The sequence below is a fragment of the Wyeomyia smithii genome, chromosome 1, assembly GCF_029784165.1.
Source record: "Wyeomyia smithii strain HCP4-BCI-WySm-NY-G18 chromosome 1, ASM2978416v1, whole genome shotgun sequence".
Taxonomy (NCBI): Eukaryota; Metazoa; Arthropoda; class Insecta; order Diptera; family Culicidae; genus Wyeomyia; species Wyeomyia smithii.
In genome coordinates this window covers 160,977,962-161,003,901 of record NC_073694.1, presented here as the reverse complement: position 1 = coordinate 161,003,901, position 25,940 = coordinate 160,977,962, and the positions used below count along the sequence as shown (strand labels likewise).

Below are 25,940 nucleotides of genomic sequence, written 5' to 3'. Positions count from 1 at the left end.
CATATACGACAGCCAGTGGCCGAAAATCGACTTAACAGACCAAGTCCAATATGAAGAATTCCGGTTTCTGGAAAACAACCTATAATGACCGAACATCACCAAATATGGGTATTTCTGGAATCAAAATGATGCCAAGGCACCTGTATACTCATAACACGCCGTTTAGAAATCCAAGATGGTGACTTCCGGTTTTCATAAATCACCAAACATCACCCAAAATGGGTATTTCTGTTGTCGAGACCGGAGAACAAATCCAGACGCCTTTTTGCAACTCAACTGCAATAACGATATCCGGCTACTGGGAAATACCAAATATCACCCAATATGGGTATTGCATAGAAGCTAAAAAATGATTACAGACGCCATTTTAAAATCAACGTTTAAAATCTACGTTGCAACGTTAGGATGTTGGCAAACAGCCAAAAATGATCATTCCGGAATTGATACGATACCCAAAGATTGGAAATCAAATCCGACGCAATTTTAAAATCCAAGATAGTGATTTTATGATATCCGATTTTCACAATACCAAATACCGATTACCAGGCGCCAAATCCAAGATGGTGATTTTCGGTTTCTGGAAAACATCCAAAATGATAGGTGATAATTATGAACATAAACATATTAATACAAAATAATCCATCGTAATTATTGGACTCATCTTTTGTTATCGTTCTCGAGTGCAATAATGCAAGCCATGTTTATGTAGTTCTACGTCAAATTTGCGGTTGTGGCTTTGCACACAACATTACGAGATGAATATCTCATTAAAATTAAAATATATTGGACTTTTACTGATACTATTGATTTTGCTGATTCTCGCGGATTTTCTAACTATCGCGGTTTTTTACGCGATTTTTTACGCGGTTTTTTACGAGGTACGTATACCCCACTTGATAAAACACTGACTGTATAGGCACAAATATTTTTATTAATGGATTATCTTATATTGTCGGAAATAATTGTTCACCACCCAACATTAACAGGTTGAGGTAGTTATCAAAATTAATGGATACCCTTTTTATTTGTAAAACGAATACACTCCTTAAATTATTTGTAATCGAAATAACCATTTCAATTTGTTAATGTTTCGTGGGTTACGTGGGTTTTTTGCACGTGTTACTTGATTAGACGTTCCGTAAGTTTTTGAGTTCTTTCCGAATGTATTTGTTAGAGTTTTTAATGAAATCGAAACGTTGTAGAAAGAAAAACAGAAAAACAGTTTTTAGGGGAGAATACATACAGCCTTATAGATATAACATGGTAATGCTAATTTTTGTTCAAAATTATGTACATTTGAGAGATATGCGGTTGTCGTAAATTTAATGGCGCAGCAACGCGGGCCGGGTATCAGCTAGTTATGGTATAAACAAACCGCTCTGGATCGAGTGCAATGCCAGTTCCCATGGGTTGGGTGTTGCTGTGTACCAGGACACTGGTGTGATAGGATATGCATCCTGAGTTCTAACGCCGACGGAGCAAACCATAATCGGAAATGTCAGAACTGTTGTCAATACGGACCATAAGCCCTCAATCACCATTTTTCAAAAACCTCTACTGAAGGCTCCAAAACGTCTCCACTGCCTATAATCGCCAACCAGTCCCATATGGATTTTCATCGTTTTTGAGTTAAATATCAGATTCCATCTATTTCTTACTCTACTATCGATTGAGGAAACAAAAAAGTATGTTTTGTTTGAAAAAGTCAGAAAAAAATGTGAGGTCAAATTGTCCCATCTTAAAAATAATCGCATATCAGTCCCACCAAATGTTTTTCCTAAGTATGGTCATATTTTTTACTTCAATCCATATAACAAATATTTTGTGCTGTTTTTCAGGCTTTTTACTGATAAAAATTGATCAAATAATTAATAAATGCAAGGTTGTTCCAAATAAATTCCACACAAAAGTTAATTTTAAGTAGACACTGGAACTGCGACTTTTTCTGAAAGTTCGTTCCCGAAAGGTTATTGATTTTGTCAATCAGAGGCATAATAGTCTTGAGCAATGCTGCTTTCTGTAAGGGGTTAATTTCCTGTGGATGATCTGCTCACTTTAAATGATCATTCAAGTTGCAATTGTCAGAACTCAGAAAAAATCGTTTTTAGTTGCTTTGCGAAAAACAGCTTGTACGTCTTCTCATCGCCGTCGTCCTCCGTCAAGTCACTGTTGTTATGAAATTGGAAATTTCCCTTTCTCAATACTACTTTTCCAATATGCTAAATGCACGGGCTAATGTGGAATAATACGTATTGCACGTAATTCGAAAACACTGAAGACGTAAGAAAGGAAATTATTCAGTAGCATATCCAAGACTTCAAACTTATGTTTTGCTTTTCCAACGACGACCTCAAAGTCGGGGTAAGTAATGGGTGGACGTCTCCGTCATTCTCCATGCAGCATATTTAGAATCTGTTTGCAACCATGAACGTATGCCCATATTCAAAATACTCGAGAAAAATATGACTACTCCTACACCGAGTGGTTGAAAGTGAGACTGGTATGCGATTATTTTGCTACTCGATGGCCAAAATGATCGCATATCATCAAATATTAATCGCATCAAATTATCACGAAAAAGGCAATTCTTTAATGAAGAAGTTATGATCTGTATCATTACATTATGTCGTAAAAATAGGAATAACCCACCCCAAACAGCTGAAATACCCAAAACAAGAAAAATATCTTCAAGCGCTGTTTTCTCAACTCGATGATTTTCTAGATGGGACTGATATGCGATTATAGGCAGTCCAACACATGCTCTTAAATTTGAAACGATACAATATCCAACTGCAGTTTGTCTCTGGCAAAGGTACTGTTCTAGCTGATGCTATTTCTCGTGCTCCAGAAAATTCCAAAGCGGACCATTCGCAATTCCAAAAGCATCATATCTACCGCGTTTTCGGAGACGTCGTAAGCATCGATCTAAGCAGTTTCCTAAGTATCTCTGACGATCGGATTGACAACATAATGGAGAAAACTTCCGAAGACTCAGTACTACAAACAGTAATCCAGTACAACATGGTTGGCCGGTGAAAATCAACAATGTTCCCGATCCTGTGAAGCCTTTCTTCAAGCATCGCCATGAAATTTCCTACCAGGACGGGTTAGTGTTTCGTGGGGATCGTGTCGTGATTCCAAGCTCTCTTCGTCGAATGCTAATTGAAAAGGTTCACGTAGGCCATCCCGGAATCGAAGCCCCGCTGAGGCTCGCCAGACCTGACATCTTCTGGTCCGGAATGAAAGATCAAACTAAGAATCGTATCCAGAAATGCGTAACTTGTGCCAAATTCGCTGCATCTCAAACGAAGCCTTCCATGAAACCGCATCCTATACCGGTATATCCATTCCAGCTGGTATCAATGGATGTCTTCTTTCATGTGTATCAAGGGAAGCATCGTAAATTCCTAGTAACCGTGGAACACTATTCCGACTATTTCGAAATTGATATCCTCAAAGACTTAACTCCTTCGTCAGTCATACAGGCATGTAAACGCAACTTCGCTTGTCACGGAACAATGGTTCAAATTTTGTCAATGAGGAAATGATACAGTTCAGCAAGCAATGGGACTTTAAGCACTCCACTTCAGCTCCGTATCACCAGCAGGCCAATGGGAAAGCCGAGGCTGCAGTAAAAATCGCAAAGCACTTGATCAAGAAGACAGCGGAATCTGGTCAGGACCTATGGTTGGCACTACAGCTGTGGTGGAATACACCGAACAAAATCAGTAGTAGTCCGGCATCGAGATTGTTCTCCCGTTGGTACCTAGCGTCGTCGAAAACGTGCCGGAAGCAATTTTAAAAAATCGGCGATCCGATGTCTCTCAACAGTTGTTAAGTTCCCATCTACTTTCATCAGTGCGTCTCCACGATCTGCGCGTTCTAAACGTCAAACCAAAATTTCCTCTAAGTTTAAAGATATCATTGTTGCAATGAAGTAGTTTACGTTTCTTATTTTTTCATTAAGGAGAGGATGTTGTATGACCTATTCAATTATTTTTATTGTTTGACCTGCCCCACACTTCACGAGACCAATAGCAGTTCCAATTCACCATGTACGAACAGTGTATCAACGACCAACATGTGTAGCAGACTCAATAAACATACTACAAACATACAATAAATGAAGGAAACCTTTCAATCTGCTCGGAAAATGGAACTGTAGATCGCCAAACACTGGTGACGACAGGATCCTACTGGATTAGCTGGAACCCCGTCACTTCGGCATCGTAACGTTGTAGGAACTTTACCGGAAAGGAGAAAATCTACGGAGAATGTGTGGCCGCAGGGCTCAGTACTACTGTATTGTAATGGGCAGAATGCGAAGTCGTGTGATCAAGTGACAGGCGATCAACGACAGGATGTGTGTATTGAGAAATCAAGGTCGGTTACTCCATCATTAATGTTCACTGCCCGCATGAAGGAAGACCCGATATTTAAAAGGAAGCCTTCTACGCTTAGCTGGAGGACACCTACGATAGCTGTTCGCAGCGGGACATCAAGATCGACATTGGGGATATGAACCCTCAAATCGGACCGAATAAGAAACGCCTGTACACTGGGACGAACAACAACGGGCTAAGATGCGTAAACTTTGCAGCTTCTCGAAGATCGCTAGTCCGAAATACATTCTTCCCCCGCAAGGACATCCACAAAGCCATGTGGAAATCACCTGACCAACAAACAACAACACAAATTGACCATGTGCTCATCAAAGGACGGTTTTTCTTGGACATCACCAACATTCGCACTTACCGAGGTGCGGACATTGACTAGGACCACTACTTAGTGGAGGTTTATATGCGCTCAAAACCTTCGACTGTCTATCAGTCACAACAGAGCCGATCCCAGCGGCTCTACATCAGCTCAGAATTCGCAATCTGCCGAAGACTACGCGCCGATACGCGAAAGTTCTACGAAAAGCTTAAAGGCTATGAGCCGTGAGCCGGCTTTTGCAAGGATGTGGAAGGTGATCTTAACACGGTCGATAGGTGGAAGCAGCACTTCGATGAGCATGTGAATGGCGATGCAACAAACAGAAGCGGAGCTGGAACGGACCTCGGAGTGCCAGTAGTAGATGACCGGGTGTCAACTCCCGACCGCCTTGAAATTCAGCGAGAGATTGGGAGGCTGAAGAACGTGGTGCCATACAACCCAGAATCGAGTGGCATGGAGAAGACTTCTTGATACAGCATGAGCCATCCCGGCTCTAGCCTGTTAGAAAAGTGAGTCCATTGCACAAAGCGTACTTGGATAGCTCTCCTTACGATGAGGCTTCTTTTTGTTACCTTGATAATTTTTTCCTGTACTTTTAACAATATGCTTGCTGGCGGTAAACAGTTGACGAAAAACTGATCCACTTCCGTGCACAACGTGCAGCGCCTCTTTTTCGAGTTCCCTTATTATGTCACCTACGCTGCGTTACCTGCGTTGGGGTATTAGTACTTTTCGTATGTATTTGATACAATCACACGGCTTTTTCATCATAAAGTTAGCAGTTTTATGCATCGAAGAAGAAGCTGGAAGCTCTTCGGGTGTAGTAGCTTTGCTTATTACACTATTTTGATAACACAAGTTAGTGCGTGAAAAATAAAAATTCGTAGGTTAATCGTGGCTAAAAATATTTTGTGTTGAATCCAGCGTATTAACTAAAATTTGAGATTCGCACCAGTGATAATATTTAAATTTCATTTGCGGTTTTCAATGAGTTTTCGCTTTGAAAATGGCTGCCTTCAGAGTGTAGCTAGAGAGCTTCCTCAAACACGGTCGCGTACAGGCAAAGTCTCTGAGAGTTTATCACAGTGTAGCTTAGGAGTGGAATCAGTGTTTCTTTGCTCGTCTGTTGAACTGGCAGCACGAGCTGCCGAGAAACAAAAACCGGGAGAGCAGCAATTTTTGCCACTGAAATGCTTGACGCCGCTTGTCCGTGTGCAAACTGCAAACACATACGATTTTGGATACGATGACAAAAAAAAGCGCTTGCGAAATTTTTGCCTCGAAAATGCGTTCTTCTCAACCAGATTTTTACTTACAGACTTTAGCTGGATTGTTCAATTTTTTGGTTTTGTGGATCCATGTTTTGTCCATTGTCACGAATCGCCGTAAAAATTAACTTTTTTTTCTTAGTTACCAAAACAACAGATGTAGTGTCACATCAACAGCAATAAAATGGGTTGTTGTTAGCAATGGGCGATCTTTGAACAAAAATCGATTCTCCTGCATCGATTAATCAAAATCAATAAAATCGATTCATAACAAAATCGAGCCTGAAAAATCGATTTTACAAAAAATCGATTTTTGTTCGGTACGCAAGAAACAATTTGGAAGCTGTAATGAGAGCAAATGTGGCCAAAAGCAGTGTTGAAGCAATCGATGCTGAATAAACAACACGTTGAACTATTTGTTGAACAAACATTGCAGCAATCTTTGTTCATGTACTTATTCAACAGTGAAACTCTAGCTTAACAGAAGTTGTTCAAACGTTTGCAAGTGAATACCAGCAGCACTAATAAATATGTGCTGCGTTGAAGCGCTTTAAAGGTCTCCACTTATCACATCTCGATAAAAGCTATTTGAACGTTTCAGACGGCAACTCCGCAACTATTCTGCACATGTTGTTCAAATGCTGCATACATGCGTTTGAAGTCTTTCAAAGAGCAATTCATTAGCTCTTATAGACGCGAACGCTAGATCACCGGTTCAATAAAACATTCTTCTGGATGCGTCGTATAGTTGATTTATTGCAGTATAAACATTTTTTCAAACCACTAAAAGATTTAGCAACGTCAACGTCAGAGATGCCCCGAAAGATTTTTTTTATTCTCGGAAACTGAGGAACTCTATGAAAATTGGAACAGCATTTTATAATTATTGAATAACTTTGATCAGACAACAGTCGAACAACAACCGAAATGGAAAATAGAAAATTTCTGTTCAATAGTTGAAATTTTCCGGCACACAGTTGTCCAGAAACGGCGAAGAGGGTTTTAAACAACAACAGCAGAATATTTTTATATTGTTGAATACAATATTCTGCTGTTGTTGCTCAAAACCCTCTTCGCCGTTCCTAAACAACTGTGTGTCGGATAATTTCTCCAAATTCAACTGAACAACCATTTAACAGTAGTTTTTTATTTTCCATTTCGGTTATTGTTCAACTGTAGCCTAATAAAAGTGATCGAGTAAATGTTTAGGCAACAAAAATTGTTACTTGGGTATAATCTTTTTACGACTATTTTTGGTTATATTTATGGAGATTTTGTTTTGTTTGCGTTTTCTGGTTTATTAATCATGTTCATCGAGTTTTCGTACGCAACATCTACTAACGATACGGCTTTTTTAGTTTATTGCCATCTTCTTTAACCGTGTGTACTCTTAGCGTTTTTTTTCTACTAAAAGTTTTCGTTGTCGCTCATCCCATAGACCATTTCACGAGACGTTTGGGAACTTGATTCATGAACGAAATTTTGACAGAAAGTTTGGAACTGCTGACATAATGCACGTGAAAGCATCAAGAACATCAGCAGGATCCGTGACACCTGTCAATTCGTGAAATGGTCTATTGTTTCGGATGCACTAAGAGCAATCCAAACCTGTATACAGTCAGTTTTTTTTACGCGGGGGATACGTACCTCGTAAAAAAACGCATAAAAACCGCGGTAATTCGAAAATCCGCGTAAAAAAAAGAACTCATTCAAAAACGTTTCTGGTTCCAAACCCACGTTAATTCGGAAATTCGCGAAAATTGTTTTGAATTAGCGCGGTGTCGCGTTCGGTTTTTAAATGAAAAATAAAAATTCGCTCTAAATCGTTACAATGACAGGTGGTAGATGGGCGAACTGTCATTGTAGCGGTTTCGGGCAGATTTCAGGAAGTTTTAAATCGTGTTTTAAAAAGCGAAGGACAATGATAGAATTTTTTTTAAATCACGTTTTACTTGGAAAATTCAGATCATTCAGATGATATGAAAAACTGATATAGCTGATCAACCCAATTCATAAAAAAAAATCGGAACATCCGCAGAACAAACTCAAATAAACAAAAATGGCGAGTGCGACACCATGCAGAACAGAATAAAGCACGGCATATACACGACCATTCAATTCAACTTTTGCAATATTTGAGTTAACGAATACCCCGCTACTCAAAGTTGAAAAATAAGCGCATATGCCTTTTCTACCTAAATCAAAAAATTGGTGCTTGATAGTAAACACCCACAACGATAGTAAACAACGTCCCTACGGAAGCCAATTTTCAAAAAGTTTACTTGCAGAGGTAGCAAATATGAAATAATGTTGGCTAATATCCAAAATGGTAAATTCAATATCCAATGCAATGCAAAATTTCAGCTAAATCGGAATTCAGGAGTATTTGGTCTAAATTTCACTTTCTCGACTTATGAAGAAAAGCACAGTTTGTAATAGTTTTTTTTTTGTGCCAAATGTCTTATGCCTTGTTCACACTATAGCAGATATCCCGTGATATCGTGATCTTGATACATACATACATCTAGTTTTCACGGAAAAATTGGAGTATGGGATTTAAAATCAAGATGGGCAATATTACATCATGTGAACTGGTTATTAGAAATGAATAAAACGTCGAGGTCGGGTGTTATCCAAAAAATCGAAATTTTGCTAACTGTTCGTGAAGGCGATATTTTGAACACTACTTCTAAATAAAACTGTCAAAGTCAATTTCCATTGCCACCCAATGTACACCAATCAGATAGTAATGATTGTATACAATATATGTCAAACTTTCGAGACGGTCTTGTGGTCTGGTAATTTATATTCAGTTCGAGGTCTTGTCTCGTCGTTCTTTTCATCCTCGCTAGGTATGGGCGAACGGCTCACGAGCCGTTCATATGAACCGGTTCTTAGGAAAGAGCGAAAGAACGAACGGCTCACGAAAAAGAACCACGGGTCTTTGGGCGCACCAGAACTGTTTGGTTCGCGCGAACCCGAAGTTTACTGAGACAACACGAACTGTCAACGCTCGTGAATCATTGTGAACCATGAGTCGGTTTAGAGCCGCTCTTGCAAAAGAGCCGTTTCACCCACCCCTAATCCTTGATATATTTCACAACGCAAGCGTATTAGCCAAATTTCATACGGGTTTGTCTATTGATGTCGCGTTTACAAAGGCAAAAAATGGTTACTGCGTTAAAAATACTGGAGGGACTTAATTTGGTTGCGGATTGTTATTTTTCAACTCGACGACAAGGTTATCCAGCTTCCTTGACCTACAGAAAACGTCAAAATGGGCTGCGTGCACTATACGCCATTACCGTTCGTGAAAAGCTGGATATGCTGGATATGGGGGTGGTGACATACTCATGAAAAAAGTTGTCATGGACGTAGACAATTGTTTGAGCCAACAAAAACATTTGAAATGCGTTTTTCTCGGTTTCATGTCTATTTAATTTTAGCCCATTCTTCAACTATGGACATCCCGGTAAAAAATTGACACATTTTTCAGATCAGTGTCCGAATTCCGAGCACACACTTCTTCGGAGAGAGAAAAATTTCGTATACTATCAATAAAGAAATTTTCTTCTCTTCAAAGAAAAGTGTTCTCGGAATTCGGCCGCAGATTACGTTAGCAACAATAAATGCAATCACAATTGTTTTCAATCCGTTTTGCACACATTTATTTTTCAGGCGGAAAAAAACGATCTTGCCATCCAAAGGATCGATTCAGCAGAAAATCGCGCGCAGGAAAATCGATTCAAAAAATCGATGAATCGACTAGAAAAGATCGATTTTGCAAAAATCGGATCGATCTTGCCCATTGCTAGTTGTTGTATACAAATATCTTATTTTTATGATAATATCAGCTATATAAGTGAATTTTTGTGAACAAAAAAAATATATCGCAGTCCTTCGATTTTTAAATGAAAAAAAAATCGCTCTGAACTACTTGAATAACAGTTGGTGCATGGAGAAACTGTAATTCGAGTAACTTAGAGCAGTTTTAAATTGTTAATGAAAAAAACATAAAATTGAGCATGAATTCTAAAGTCAGTTCATTAAAACTGAGTTTTTTAAAATTATTATTCGAAAATCCAATTTATTTGGTGCAGGTGAAGTGAGTTGTACGGGGTGTTTCCTGCAAACAAATCTAAATGGAAACCTGATATGAAATAAGGAAAAAATAACACTTAATTTGTTTACATAGGCAAACTATTTTCTATGGTGATACGGCAAAATAACGCGAATTCCTGCAATGTTAAATTATTATGTTCAGCAGGAGAAAAATATAGCTGAAAAAGCGTGAGTGAGAAATAATTAAAATAAAAAGGTAGTGAAATAAATAATGGAACTACAAATATTGGTGAGGCGAAGCGAAATGAAGGAAGAAAAGGTGTGAGCACGAGGGTGAAAAACGAAACTACTGTAGAAATCCAAAAAACTTAACAAAAAAAAATGAATAATGACCTATGTCTAGTGTGAGCTGATTATAAAAATCAACTGCTTCAAAATTATTCATGAATCCGTAACAAATAGTGTAGCTAAACAACCCAATTTAGAACGAGTTAGTAACAGGCCATGAACATTTGACAGCATTCTAGGTTTTGTTGGTATAATCTGGTAACCCCAAATATGTTTGATATGAAACGCCATCTCTGTGTCAAAAAATTTTCAGCTCATCCAATATGCCATCCAATATGAACTAGAGCGATACCCTAACCAAACGTTCTTTGCCCTCTTGTTGTTAAGATAATCAACAATGCTCGCGTTCTATGGCCGAAGCGACCGCTCTAAAACTTTGGCTAATTTACGTAATTTAATTTGCAAATGCTACTGACATCCGCAACCGATGAACGAAGGCCCAAACTGCAACACCGCAAGCTGCCCATAGTTACACCGAAACTACCTTCCGACATGCAATGTCACCGTAAAGCGGGAGTAGTTTGTGGTAAATTTCGTTGATCCACAAAAAAATGCCTTCTCTCGCCCTTCGCACCATTTGTCAACCATTGGGTGACGTGCCACTAATGGGGTAAACGTGTCAACCTAAGGAAACCTATGGAAACGAACAAAACTAAGAGTTCTAATTTTTTTTGACTGAAAAAAAAACAACCTTGTTTTCATAAATTTTAAACAAAAAAAAAAAACAAACGAAGGTGTGTAAATGTGTGTCGGGAATAGGTCTGTTAGAAAATCATTGCATGCTTCCCGACCGTTGCGGTCGGCCGGTGTCGTCCGATTCGTCGAACAACTAAGCATACGTGTGACATTAGCATACAACCTTGCAACCGGAGCAGAACCGACAGCCCGACCCTTTTGGGACACAACCTTTGGTGTGCAATCGCAAAGGTCAATGAAGACTGTGGCACGTGGCACTGGGAACTATTCTCGTAGCTGTTGACATCGCTTTGTTTTAGGAATATTTTTTTCTGTTGTTGGTTAGGAGAATTACCCTGGAAATATTTTTACTGGAAGAAAAGACGTGACTTACCGGCAAAGATTGGTACGAATGACAACAATGCTGGTGATATCCAGGTATTGAGTAGCATTACGGCTACGACTCGTTTTGTCATGCTTATTGGATACTTAAGTGGTTTCACTATTGCATAATACCTGAAAAAAGAACGGTAAATAGTGATATAAATAAATCATTTTTATTTGTGTTACAAAAACAAACAAACTAGTGTGCAATTTTGGCAAATTGCAAGTTAATCCATATAAAAAACTGACGAACACAAAAAGGCTCATAGCAAATCCCACTGCAAAAGTAAGTCCCCGACATCGGATCCTACCTGTCCACTGAAATACAGCACAGGTGCAGTATGCTGGCGGTCGAAAAGTACACATCCAAACTGTTCCACACATCACACATGAAGGATCCAAACTTCCAACTGGTCGAAGTGAATGCGAACGGAGTTCCATATCCCGGCAGACAGGAAACAAAACGCATCGAAACGGAATATCCCGCACGAATTACGTTATGTTTCGGACGCAGATGATTCCCATGACGAGTAAATCCGCATTGACATGGCACAAGGGTAGACCAAAAAGGAAAAAAAAAACATAAAAATCAGTGACAATTTTTACCTTGCCAGAGTGAAATGACTCCACGGGCTGGTGTTCATCCCGTCGTCATCAACATCAAACGCCAGCTGATGCACTCCGGTGACCGTGCAATGCAATCACTCACCTTCCCGATATTTGTACACTGAAATTAAATGTCATGGCCATCATTGCCACCATGATGTCAGCCATGGCGAGCGATACCACGAAGTAATTCGTTATAACCCTGCGAAAATAAAACAGGAGAGAAAAAAATACGTTTTAGCGTTAGTTAGCGGTTGGGCACGATGAGTGATTAGTTGTTGTTGAATCCTAGGTTATTTCGTGGAATTTGTTTTGAGTTGTTGAACATAAACTTGTGAAAAATAAACGATAAATAGGAGAGGAATACCAGTTATGGCAAAACGTAAAAAATGTATTAGTTATGGCATGAAACAGTTATGGCCTATGGAGTTCAAATGGAGCCATAACTGGCTCACGTACCCTAGTAGTTTTACATGTTGTTTGTTCGTCTTTGTCTTGGATTCAAGAATGGGGACTGGAGTTGATTCCCGGGGCTCCAAACATCTGGACGTCGTTTCGATTTCGGGATCGGTCATTTTAGGCTATTTTCCAGAAACCCTAAGTTGATTGCAAAATGGGGTCTAGAGTTGGTGTTTGGCCTTTGGGCATCTCAGTTCTAAAAATACCCATCATGAATAGTATTTGGCCATTGTAGTTACAGTCAAATACATCGCAGAAATGTAGGAAACAACATCAATTAGATCAACTGCTTCACGAAATTTAATATTGATTTATAAAATTACGGAGAATATTGGCAAAACAATAAGAATCTGTACACGTTTTTCGAAAATCTGCGTTTTTAAAATATGTCTGAACATCCGGCAACTCTTGGAAAACGCTTTTGTTTTGTCTATCTCTTTGATGCGACTTTTTAATGATTCTGAATAGTAGTCAATTATAATTTCTTGGATGTACCGCAAGGATTTTTTTAGAGCCCGTTTTGTTTATAATTCATATTAATGAAACAGTGCTGGTTTCATGGAGTCAACTGTTCTTGTGACAAGTATTCACTATGACCTTATCATAGTGTATGGGCAATTCCACAAAAAACGGGCAACCAATTCAATCGACCATTTTTGATAAGGCTGAATTTTTTCATAGACGATTCTATAGGCAAAAGATGCCATTTTGTGCTAATCGTTTAATTTTTTGGAACACGACTCATTTTTGAGAAGTTATGTAAAAATGATAGTTTGGGAAGAAATTCATGATAACAATTATTTTTAGGGCCAAAACGGTTTGTTTGCTCGGTATATCATCTGTGTCTTTCCGAAAAAAAAATAAACACCATTTTTTTTAACTGTAACGAAAAATTAAAAACTAATTTTCTAGAAAAGCTAATTTTTGAAAAAAAAAATTTTATAAAAACGACAAAAGATTACCTGAACAATGTTAACTAACTGATCATGATGAAATAGAGAAAAAAAGTTATGATTTAAATAAAAAAATTAATATCTTTTTCGAGGAGCAAATTTTTGTTGAAGGTTAGAATTGTTATCTACAACTTTGCCAAAGACACTATGCCAATCAAACAAACCGTTTTGGCTGTATAAATATTTTTAAATTCGAAGAGAACACTCTATGGGGAATTGAAATTTTTTTACGGTTAAAACGGTTTATTAGATTGCCATAATGTCTCCGGTAAAGTTTTTAATAGTCATATTCATGTGCTTTGTGGCAAACGTTTTGAAACGTATTGAGAAACGTCAGCAGGTAGATGCAATTTACTTCGATTTTTCCAAAGCATTTGACAAGGTTCCGCACATGTTAGCTGTAGAAAAAATGAAACGACTTGGCATGCCCGAATGGATAACCAATAGGCTATTATCATATCTTAAGGGTCGAACAGCCTCCGTTCATGTCCTAGGAAGCCATTCTTACTGTTTTCCCATGCCTTCCGGAGTACCCCAAGGTAGCATATTGGGACCGCTTATCTTCGCACTCTTTGCGAATGACATCTGCGATTCCATCCAAAATTACACTGTGCTACAAATGAAAAAAAAATGCAAGAACTTCTAAAGTGACCTAGTGTAGGTTGTAGGGCATGTTGAGAGTAACATTCGCTCATACTAGAAATTTTCCACACACCCCAAAATCTGAAGTAATGGTCAAAATACCGTTTTTTAGATCTCTGCGCATATAATATTTTTTAACTCAGTCATTTATCAACCGATTTCCAATATTTTAGCAGTTTTAGAAAGAAGACAAATAGAGCTTTCAAAATATATACAGTTTTGTTCTAATATCAATGCAACATGTTAAGTTATTCGAGATTATATATAATTTTTTAGACTTTTTCACGCAATTTTTCAATTTAATCTTAAATTTGCCGTCTATTTTTGTAGGAAATATACCACAAATGGACTATAATTTTAAAGGTATATTTAATTCCAAATCAAGTGAAAGTAGTTTTGTGGAAATCGGTTGATATTTGGCTCAGTTATGTATTTTTTAAGAAAACCAGAGTTTTTGGCTTCTATCGCACAATTAATTCACGGTGCTACAAATGATGAAAAAATGCAAGAACTTTTGATGTGACTTAGTGTGGGTTGTAGCTTGAGTCAAATTTTACTTGCGCGTTTACTTGAAGTTTTTCAAATACCCCGAAAATTATAAGTTATGTTCAAAACCTTGTTTTTTACCTTAGCTTACATTTTTATGTTTAATACGGTTATTTTTCAACCGATTTTTTATATTTCAGCTGTTTTGGAAGGGCGAAAAATGGAGCATTTGAATCATATAAATATGTCTAAAGAGATTACCTACATGTGATGAAAAGTTTTAGAATAAATAAGATGTTTTATGTTATTTTCAAATTTTTCCAAATTTATTCGCAATTTTCCACACATTTTTGTAATGATGGAGCTTCAATTGTTGTAAAATTTTGAAAGTTCTTTTTAGTACCAAACGAAAACAATAGGTGTTGTTAACGTTATAATTTAATAATTATGTTATAATTTGGCTGAGAAATGATTTGACGAAATCTAAGTACATATATGGTGGAAAACATCAAGTCATATCTCAGACAAAACACTTACTGTTTTCGTTTGGCACTAAATGTGCTTTTCAAATTCTACAGCAATTAAAGCTCGTTCATTACAAAAATGTGTAAAAAATTGCGAATAAATTTGGAAAAATTTGAAAATAACATAAACCACCTATCTTATTTATTTTAAAACTATTCATCACATATAGGTAAAATTTGAAAAAAAACAAATCATCTTATTTTATTCAATATAAAACATCTTATTTTATTTAAAACTATTCATCACATATAGGTAAACTCTTTAGACGTATTTATAAGCTTCAAGAGTTCTACTTTTGCCTTTCCAAAACAGCCAAAATATAAAAAATTGATTGAAAAATAACCGAATCAAACATAAAAATGTGAGCTAAGGTAAAAAACAGGGTTTTGACCATAACTAATAGTTTTTGGGGTATTTGAAAAACTTCAAGTAAACGCGCAAGTAACATTTGACTAAAGCTACAACCCACACTAAGTGACATCAAAAGTTCTTACATTTTTTCATCATTTGTAGCACCGTGAATTATTTGTGCGATAGAAGCCCCTAGCTACAGGCATACCTCGATTTTACGCACATGCTCGTTTTTGAAATGTGCGTAAAATCGAATTGTACGCAAAATCGAAGCAAGATTTTTAATATTTTTTATAATTCAAAATTGGTTTCCGTAATTTGAAATTTGCAAACAAACATGTAAGGGTACATCTAATTATTACGTAACGCACGAACGAAAGGTGAACGGTTTGGAAAGTCTTACCACCCATACAAAAAAATTTCAAAGTCCTAAAAAGAATTGCATTATTTGTGTTACCTAATTACTAGACGTTCTCTAGTCCATCATGCACAGTAGTGAAATCACCTCGTTTATTTAGAAAATGCTCCTTCAGTTGCACAAAGTAGTTCCACAAAAAATGTCCCAGTTTTAATATTTTTATTGTCATTTTTGATTTGGCTGAAACTTTGCATAGACGTTTCTATGGGCCAAAGATGTCATTTTGTGCTATTGGTATTATTTTAGGAACACGAGCCAAAACAGTTTGTTTGATCAGTGTGACGTCTTCAACAACGTTGTAGATAATAATTTCGTCTTCTGAAAAATAATATGTTTTTTTAAAATACATTGAAAAAAATAAAATTTATTATCTAAAGAGCTCATTTTCAGAAATCCAACTATCTTTCGTAAAAATTAATCTTTCGTTTGAATCAATTTTTACCGAACAACTTCCATGCTCTAAAATAACATTTTTCGTTTATTTTGGCGATTCTTGTTTTTTTTTTTAATTTCGAGGCTTTGTAAACTAGTTGAAGTCACCTATGAACGATATCGTGTTTCAAATTTGAATTATAGAGGTCGTTGCATCAAGTTTCGACCGTTACAGCGTCTCTACAGCACGTGTTTACTCACAATTTCCCTTTGTTTAGGGGATCAGCCGTTCTCGTTGTGTACGTTCTTTGTTTGAGTTTTTCTATACTTGTTAACTGTGAGTTATATTCAAAAGTACCTAAATATGAGTTACAATCTTGAGTTTCACGTGGGGTCAGACGCCAACCGCGTCAAAGTCGCTGAGCATCGCATGTCTGATATCACGAAAGAGGCTAGACGCAGCCTTACAGCAGATAAAAAAAAGGTAGGAGCGGAAAATAAAGTTCAGGAAGGAAACTTTACGGCGTAGGGATAGCTGACTGAATGTAAAAAAATATTAGGGGCTTTATCATTGCAGCATTTTGAATTATCAACGCGTTTTTCTCAAAACCATGTTTTCAAAATTGGCGAGCAGAAGAACTCACAAAGTTCACATCCGATTGACTTGAAATTTTAACAGTAGTTTCTTCACACGATTTAAGAGATTGATTAACAACAACAAAAGTCATAAACAATTAAAGTCGATTTTTTTTGTCGAAAAAGATTTTTTTTTCTACAAACCGTTGTCATTTTGCGAAGAAAAATTCTAAAAATATAATCATGTGTACTTCACTAGCGACGCTTATGTAGATAATGAAAAAAAAATTGTTTTGGTTATAGGTGAAGTTCGGAACGACTTCTACCGCTCGCTGCGGAAGAACTTTAAAAAAAGCGGTGCACGGCAATCGCTGCACAGCCGCCATTTTGTAAAAAATAGTAATAATTTTTTTTCTTCTATTCTCTTCTCAATCCAATAAGTTGCTTAATCCAATGATATATTATTTATTTACCTTATATCTCAGCTGTCCTTTAAAAAAATGAAGAATTGGACTTTTGGTATACTAAAATGTATAAGGTATGGTAAATTCACCTTATTGTGATTTATTAAACATAAAATAGCTCTATATCGACTATTCTCAAAGGTAGACAGTAAAATTATTTTCGGCAGAGCTGCCTTAAGTTCACGGGGCTACAGCATTGTAGAGTTCATTTCAATTGTTTCTACAATAAAGTTAGATATATTATTGCATCAATTTGCTGTAACATAAAAATGAGTGCTTCATCATATGTAACAACTTTGTTCAAGAAAGTTTATCGTTAAAATTATCGAGCTCCAGAGTCAAATTTCCCTCTCAATTCGTACCCTAGTCGTCTGCACAATGGTAAACCTAGCGTGTCCATCGATTGAAACGTGAAAGGGGGCGCACGGTTACCTTTTGTTGGTATGGTGCACCGAAATTCACTGGAACTGGGCAAATTCAGTAATTTGTGTTTGATTAGAATTTGTGTTCCCAAACAGCATGAATGACGAACTAAACACCAACCTCATAACCCATTTTCCTTTTTGTTCAATAATGTTCAGTGTTTAAAACTTATTTTTGGTTTGGTATGTGATTCATGCAGATTGGGAACACAACTCCTTATCAAACCCAGATTATTGGATTTGCCCAGTTCCTGTAAATTCCGGTGCTCAATGCCAATAAAAGTTAATCGTGGGGCACACTTTTACGTTTCAATCGATGGAGACGCTTGGTTTACCATTGTGCAGTGAATAATTATAATTATATAAGGCCGATACAAATTAGCAACAAACAAGTCCAGTGACTGTGAAAGTGTCATCAAAAGGCAAGCCAATTGATTAATAGTTATGATTATGTGATATTTTTCAACACTCTTTTGTCTTGCAAGTTACTAACGTCGTAACTTGCACACAATTTTTTATTAAAGCTATTCCGTATTTTTCTTCTCAGTATTATTTATTTTTTTCCCACCCCTTAGCTAACTTTGATAACCGTGGACATGGAAACTATTCAAAATTTGTATCAGCTAAATTATAATTTTTCTGGTTACATTTTTTCATCGTATGCATTTTTTGGTAAAGCACTACTAGTTTTTATGTATAACTAATAGTTTCTGAACTACAATGCTTTGAACAAAACCTATGCCAAAATGCATCCACCCTCTTAGGAAACTAGCCTTGAGTTAGGAGTTTCATTTCAGGAGTTCTTCATCTGTGAAAAATACTCAGTTGGCTTAGCTAAACACGTATGCATAGTTTCATTCAAATCAAAAGTGGTTGATAATTTTTTTGCGAATTTTCAGATCAATTGGCATGGAATTTTTTTTTTGTTAAAACTTTTTCATTCAAACTTAGGAAGGAGTCAAAGAGCAATCTTCAATCTTCATTACCATAACAAATGATCATTTGAACAGACGAAAAAATACATGAGGCAATGAGCCAGATTTTTGTAATATTTTCGACAATGTGCTCTGAACTAATGTCATACCTATTACCGTGTATGATGCATGTGCGTAAGCTCAAAGATTCACTCAAACTTACCTTAATTTTCTATGTCGCTTAACCGAAATAATGACGAGCAAGTTGCCGAAAATGGCAGCCACAATGATGAACATCATGATCGATGCCTTCAAAACAGTCAACAGTACGTCCACCCAGTTGCCGGCATTGGTGGCAATATCGTCGTCTAGAATACTCTCCGTCGCAGCCACGTCCAGGGAACTTAGTGACGGCATCCCGGTACCGTAGCCCCGGTAAATCATGTGATCCCCTGCCGCTGCACCGGATTCACCGCCAACAACTCGGCCGACACCGAAAATGTTCGCCGCTGTCGTCGTCGCGGAAGATCCGGTCGCAGCCGCTGAGGCCGCCTTAGCCGCCGCCGATGCCAACGCCGCACCGGAACCATTGAAGAACAAACCTCCGCCACTACCATCCAGGGCAACATCCTGATTGTAGGACGATATCGGAGCCGATGCGGACAGTGATGATGATGATGATGATGGTGATGATGGTGATGCTGCTGCTGCTGAATACATATATTTCGGAAAGTCATCATTGGAAGGATACATCATACACTGTACGGAGCACCAATCAGCAAAGTGGAGCACACGAGCTCGCTGCTAAGCTATTGCACACTAGATTAAATCGATTAAGGACTAATTAACCAGCCTTGATAGCACACATTTACAAGCACCTTACACTAGAATTCACAACCACGGTTTATTCAATTTATTTCCGTTCTGCACGGTCGAAATCAGCACTGATTGCTAAATATCACACCCACACACAACGGCCAGAACGTAACGTAACGGGTTTCACTCCTCATCTTTTACCGACAGCGTTGGCCGGATTATTATTTCTAATTACACTCATTACATTTGAACTTTCTGCTTTCCACTACCGCTGAACCGTAACACTACAACTGGTGGGCGAATTCCTTCCACTGCTGCAACTCACTTTTTTGCGCATTTAAGTGTGGGATAAAATCTTCTCGGTATGTGGGTTCTCTTCTTTTCACTCTCTCTTCGCCACCAAATAATTAACTGCTCACTGCACTCGCGTTTACTGAAGCTTCAATTTCGATTTAATGGTCATTAATTTTCGTATAAATTCCAACTTTTTTAAAGTCATCTTGGTTTCGATTCCACACGGCTTCCGAGCTTGTTCCGATTCCACCGTTGGCAGACATGCGGATACTCCTGGCTCCCCAGTCTACTAAAGCTGGTATCGTGTGCTGGTAGCGAGAGGTTTTGATGTTTTTTTTCCTCCCTTTGCTTGGCTCCAGTTACAGACAATCGGATCTAAGAAAAGAAAGAACATAAAGAAATAAGCGGAAATAAGTTTCTGTTTGTATACGGAATAGCAGTCGGGAAGATATATTATACAAACGAGTTTCGAATGGCGAGGAAGTAAAGTAGTGCGAGGGAAGATTTGTTTCTTTTTTGTCCATTTGTTTTTATCCGAAATGTAGCGAAAGGGGATACAATTGAAAGTTATATTCACAGCAGAACAAACTTTAAGTTTTATGATGCAAAGTATATAGCGAGGGCGAAGTTTTAAAAGAAATTCAACGAATAATTGAATTATGATTGAAAAAGTGTGATGAAGATGATTGCAAATTATTAGAAAGCTTCTATGATGGTTCTTTCACCCTCCAGAAGATGAGTAAAAATGAAAACTGGGTTTTAAATTAGTTTGTGTTTTATTGTTTAATAAAACGTGAGTATAAGTGCGTAAAATGGTTCTGTGACGAGGGTAAATCTATTTCATTGAAGGGAGGAATTTATGGGAATGGAATTAACAATAATTATTTTTGAGTTGAAAGTTTGATAAAGAGACGTTGGTGTGCGCTATAGAATAAGCCTGTATTAATCTCTCATTATTTTCTAGTAGAGTAGACAATGAGATACCAGACTTCTCTTGAATACTCTAAACAAAAACTTGTTCCACATTTTGAAATTCCTAGAAATAATATCCGGACTTGTTAAAAAAAATCCCTATGTTCAGTGTTCCAATCAAACCTTAAATTTATTCCGAGTTATTCCTTCTTTCTGTTGCCTATCGAAGTTCAGTTTCTAAATTCACCTAGCGTATTGCGTGTTTTAGAGATTAAATTTTTATACGTTGCTGACAAACTATCTGAAAAAAATTGAAAGATTATAGCTATTTAACGATTCATGTGAATTTTGGAGCCACTAGCCATTTCAGTTACGCGACAAAAGCTTTCATTAACTTCAACGCGAACGTTAACCGAGCGCCTCCTTTCACTGTGGAATCAGTGGAGACGCTAAGTTATTTATTCGACAGCCTTCTAGGGATCAAAAGCTCGATAGTAATGATGATGGAACTCACATTTTCCTCTAATCACAAATTATTGTGACCCAAATTTTAGATTAGTTTTCTTGTTGTGGTCTAATAAAATAGCTTTATATCGTTTATTTTGAAAGATAGAAAAACTTTCTTCTGCAAAGTAAAGCAAAATTGAAGGGGCTACAACATTGTATAACATCGTTTAACTCTAGCTGCAAAGACAAGAAAGGTAGATGCTAGATTTCATCGAAAATTTAGGTCACTCTAATTTGTGATTAGAGGAAACCGACTTTGTAGAAGCCATTTTTTGTCTAAAATATTACTGTCGAGCTCTAGACCCAAATGTTTCCCTAAGCTCGTTCCTTAGAGCGATGTATTTGGCGTCTCCATCGATTCAACAGTGAAAGGAGGCGGTCGGTTAACGTTCGCGTTGGAGTTGATGGAAGCTTTTGTCGCGTAACTGAAATAGCTATGGGAACCAAAATTCACAAGAATTGTTAAATAGACAAGTGTTATAGTATAGTGTTATAGTAAGAATACACAGAAGTTCACCACAGTGCGATAGTGCTCGATGAAAATATTATGTTAAATTTTAAATTTCAATGAGAGACGAAAGCTTATTTTTATTTCTTCAATTGAGAACATGTGGTCGTCCTTGAAGGACCGGTTGATTTTACTTATTCCAAAGCAGTGAATCAATCAAGTTATACTCTTTTCCCGTTTTCTTTGAGACCAGAACAGCTTGGAGATTTGGAAGAACACCACTCTTTCCTGGATAACATTGACACCAGCAAGGTACTCCATCACTGATCCGACGGATACCCCAGTATAATTTCCATTATGTAACTGACGTAAATTCGACCTTTCGGGAATTGCAATCCAGCACGCGATGAACAGGATTTTGTCTTTCGCTTGACTTCATCGACCGATTGAACGAAATAGCGATGTGACAATGACTGCTGCAAAACCAGGCGGCATGACGTAGATGATGGAATGAAAAAATGTAAAACAAGGGAGAGACTGCATTGTACAGTGTTTGTAGGTATACAGACGAACGATGTGCGCGGAATTCGTTTGCTTTCCGTCAACTGTATAATTGGGGTGGCAATGAAAATCGAATTTTCGAATTTTACTTAGAATTAGTGCTCAAAAGTTTGAAAGTTTGAAGATGTTAAATATATGTGTACGCGGACTTCAAGACTGCGTTCACTCGAGTTGATCACGGTATCCTTCTACGAAAGCTGGCTAAACTGGGGCTCTCCCCCATGCTCGTGAGATGGTTTCGTTCATACCTGACCGACAGAGTTGTATGTGTTAGTCTTGGGTCGTCACATTCTGAGCCATTTACAACTTCTTCTGGAGTGCCACAAGGAAGCAATCTGGGTCCACTTCTACTATTTTGCTACTATTTTACCGCGAGGTACACGGCTTCTTTTTGCAGACGATGTGAAAGTCTTTCAGATTGTGGCCTGCCTTGGAGAATGTTTGGAGCTACAAAAGTTGCTTGATGCTTTCAATAATTGGAGCAACCGTAATCTTCCTACCCTGTGTGTAGAAAACTGTCAGTAATTACCTTCAACAGGAAGCTTCAATCAATTAGCTTTCCATACAGCTTGTCTGGGCAAGCTCTCCAGCGTGTAAGCGAAGTTAAAGACCTTGGCGTAATTTTTGACAGTCAGCTTACATTCCAGGCACGCTACGCGATGTAATTTCAACAGCCAACAAGCAGCTGGGATTTATTTTAAGTATTCCCGATATATTCCTCGATTCACTGAGCATGAAAGCTTTGTACTAAGCCCTGGTACGATCGATGCTCGAATCAGCGGTTGTCGCTTGGTGTTCGTTCAACAAGGTCTGGATTGATCGCATGGAAGCTGTTCAGAAAAAAATCGTGCGTATGGCTCTAAGGCATCTTCCGCTGCATGTTATTGGGGATCGAAACGTTGGAGAGAAGAAGATCTCACGCACAAATTATCTTAATTGCGAAGGTCATGAAAACAAGAAATTGATTCATCTGCCATTCTCGCGGAATTCAATCTCTACGCTCCAGAAAGGAATCGCTTAAATAGTGATGCATTTAAAGCTACCGGCAATTGAAGCCCAACATGCCGTAAATAGGACATAGTCTTTCCCTTGACTTAAGCTTTGCCATGACCGGAAATTGCAACAACAAAATTCGATTGAACGAAACAGCGATGTGACGACAAAACAGAACTGCCGCAGAATTAAGCGGCACGCCGTAAGTGATTGAATGAAAGAATTTGAAACAAGGGACGGACTGCATTGTACACAGTTTGTGGGTATAAAAGCGAACGCTGTGCGCGGGATACATTTGTTTTTCGTCAACTGTACAACCGTCAAGCTAGCAGACGAGCTCAGATTTCCAAGCACCTTGAGTCCGATGTTAAAGATAAACCAACGCTGTCTCAAAGTAAAGCTGCTCGAAGTATTTTTTTTTAATTCCTGCAATCAAGTACAGAGCACAATTGGTCCTTCTCAAAGCCATAAAAATGTTCAAGCATGTTGAGAATACATGGAAAAACGTTGGTGGAACTGAATTCTGCTTTGAAAGGAAAGGGAATTGTTTTGAAAATAATTCTTTTTAACTTCATTAACAAGCTTTTGGCGAATGGCGGTAAAATAATAGCTACTTCAACTTAATAATTTTGAGGCGTTTAAAAGTGTCATTGGTGTATCGCAATAGTGCAAGTTTGTTCAATATATCGTCGTAACGGATTACCATTTGCCGACGACATTGGATTTTTCTAGTTCTATTATTATTTCTTTACACTCTGCCAGCAAACAAACAAAACAATAAGTGAACACATGCTGCCAGTGCACGTAAGTTTATTTTGTAGTATTGTAAGGCATAAGTTTTATTTGTAGTGTTGTAACTCGGAAACCGTTGGTTAAAAGAAAAAGTCTCTGAAAATGTGTTTTAGGCAATGAATAATGCCTTACAAAAGAAAAATACACCACAGAAAAAAACATTTTTCTGCAACTTAACAACAAGTAAAAATTTACACTAATTTTTAATTTAAAAACAAAAGAGTGGATTTTTTAAAACAAATTTTCAAAGAAACTTTTGATTGAAGGTTCAGGATAATGAAATTAAAAACATTTTTCATAAAAGGTTCTTATTTTTAATAGTTTCGATTTTTTTCAAAAATTTGTTTTCTAATCATTTTAAACATCTGATATTTGAGTCGTGAAGCTCGTAATAATTTAGTTCGTAAATGCATTCGCTTTCAAACTATTTTAAATTTAGGCTAAGAAAATTAAAAAACTAACGCTGAAATATACGTTGAATCAAAAGAGGAATAAATTTCCCCCTCAAATTAAATTGCTGCTGACACCAAAAAATTGAAAACGCCCAAATCGGATCGAATCACGGACAAACTGCGCAAAGTACGCACAGAATCATTACATATCCGGACGTCTTTAGTAGTGGTACAGATATGCCTGTATGACGGTGCGTCCCACACAGACGGGGGATACAAAATCTACAACTATGAAAAGCCGCCATCGAATCGCCGGGTGTTGCAGCAAAACTCCTACAAAAATATTATATTTGAAATCACCGTCTGCTGCGCTGCGACTTGCCGAAGCTATGCTTGCTGCTAGTCCATTCGCTATCCAGTGAATCATTCCACAGTGATCGGGCAATAAAGACTAAATTTGTTCATGCTGAGTTTCATGCGTGACCACTGAGAGGGCTTTGTTTTCAGCCATGATTGGTTGAAATAAGCGTTTGACAAGACTATACATTTTTCAATAGTCAACGTCACAAAATCACAATTTTCTGCATTTTGGTGAACTCAACGCAAGTTACACAATTGGTTGCTTCAAGAATAAAGGAAATCCTTATAAAACTGAGTGCACAATTTTTGTGAAGCTCTCGATGTTTTCGGGTTTTCAATTTACCTGTTATGTTGCCGTAAGACTTACCTCTACGTCAAAAATACATGCAGACTTATTCGAAACAAGTACAACGGGCCCGGGACCAAATCACCCCTGACGTTATAGAGTTGATAGAATACGAGCCTAGAAGGATTGTACAGGTCGGACTCGATTATATACGGACTTGATTATATATGATTCCATTATACAGGGTGTTAGGTAGCTCACCTAAAACCCTTCAAGGGGTGATAGAGGACCCTATTAGATGAAAAAAATAACTCTGCAATAGTTGAATTTTGTCCATATGCGTAGAAGGTTTTTTTTATCTAATGGGGTCCTCTATCACCCCTTAAAGGATTTTAAGTGAGCTACCTAACACCCTGTATATAATTTTATACTCGATTATATATAGTAGAGAAAAAAATATTTTTGTATTAAATATGACTTATCTACTCTCCTAACTGGTCTCGAGGTACGATGCTGGTCTAACAATGCAGTCGTCGTATGTTCGAATCCCGGCCCGGGAGAGACTGTTGGTGTCAGTAGGATCGTAGCGCTAGTTGGCTGCGATGTATGTGTATTATAAACAGAAGGTCGAGTTCCTATACGGAATGTAGCATCAAGGCTTTGCTTTTTATGACTAATCTAAAGCTAATATATCGTTAGGAAACCTCCATAAAGCACGTAACGCTTGATGGAAAGGAAGGGGAGCTATCTGACAAAGCGAGGTAACCCATAAAGAAAATTTTGTAGATCTATACAGGAGGGGGGAAGACGAAAATAGTTAGTTTTGTGCAATGTTGTTAATGAACGTTCTCCAATTCATTCATATATAAAATATAATATAAATAAAATAAAAATTTCAATTTTTGAAATAATTTGGAATTTTAAAATATATATAAAAA

General features: G+C 37.6%; 1 protein-coding gene across 12 annotated transcripts in view; it reads right to left on the bottom strand.

Moving 5' to 3' along the window:
• LOC129733813 (octopamine receptor beta-2R) overlaps positions 1–25,940 on the bottom strand; it is a 525,686-nt gene that overhangs the window by 279,088 nt on the left and 220,658 nt on the right. For 11 of the 12 annotated variants that reach the window (XR_008729722.1, XR_008729725.1, XR_008729723.1 and 8 more), the window contains 4 exons: positions 18,865–20,126; positions 12,163–12,261; positions 11,765–11,863; positions 11,464–11,585 (listed from right to left, as the gene is read on the bottom strand). Coding sequence is in view for 9 of the 12 variants with exons in the window: in XM_055695381.1 (XP_055551356.1) it covers positions 11,464–11,585; positions 11,765–11,863; positions 12,163–12,261; positions 18,865–19,397 (853 nt within the window). In the remaining 3 variants the exon portion in view is untranslated. The remainder of the gene's footprint in view (positions 1–11,463; positions 11,586–11,764; positions 11,864–12,162; positions 12,262–18,864; positions 20,127–25,940) is intronic. The other variant, XM_055695345.1, reaches the window with a different exon arrangement.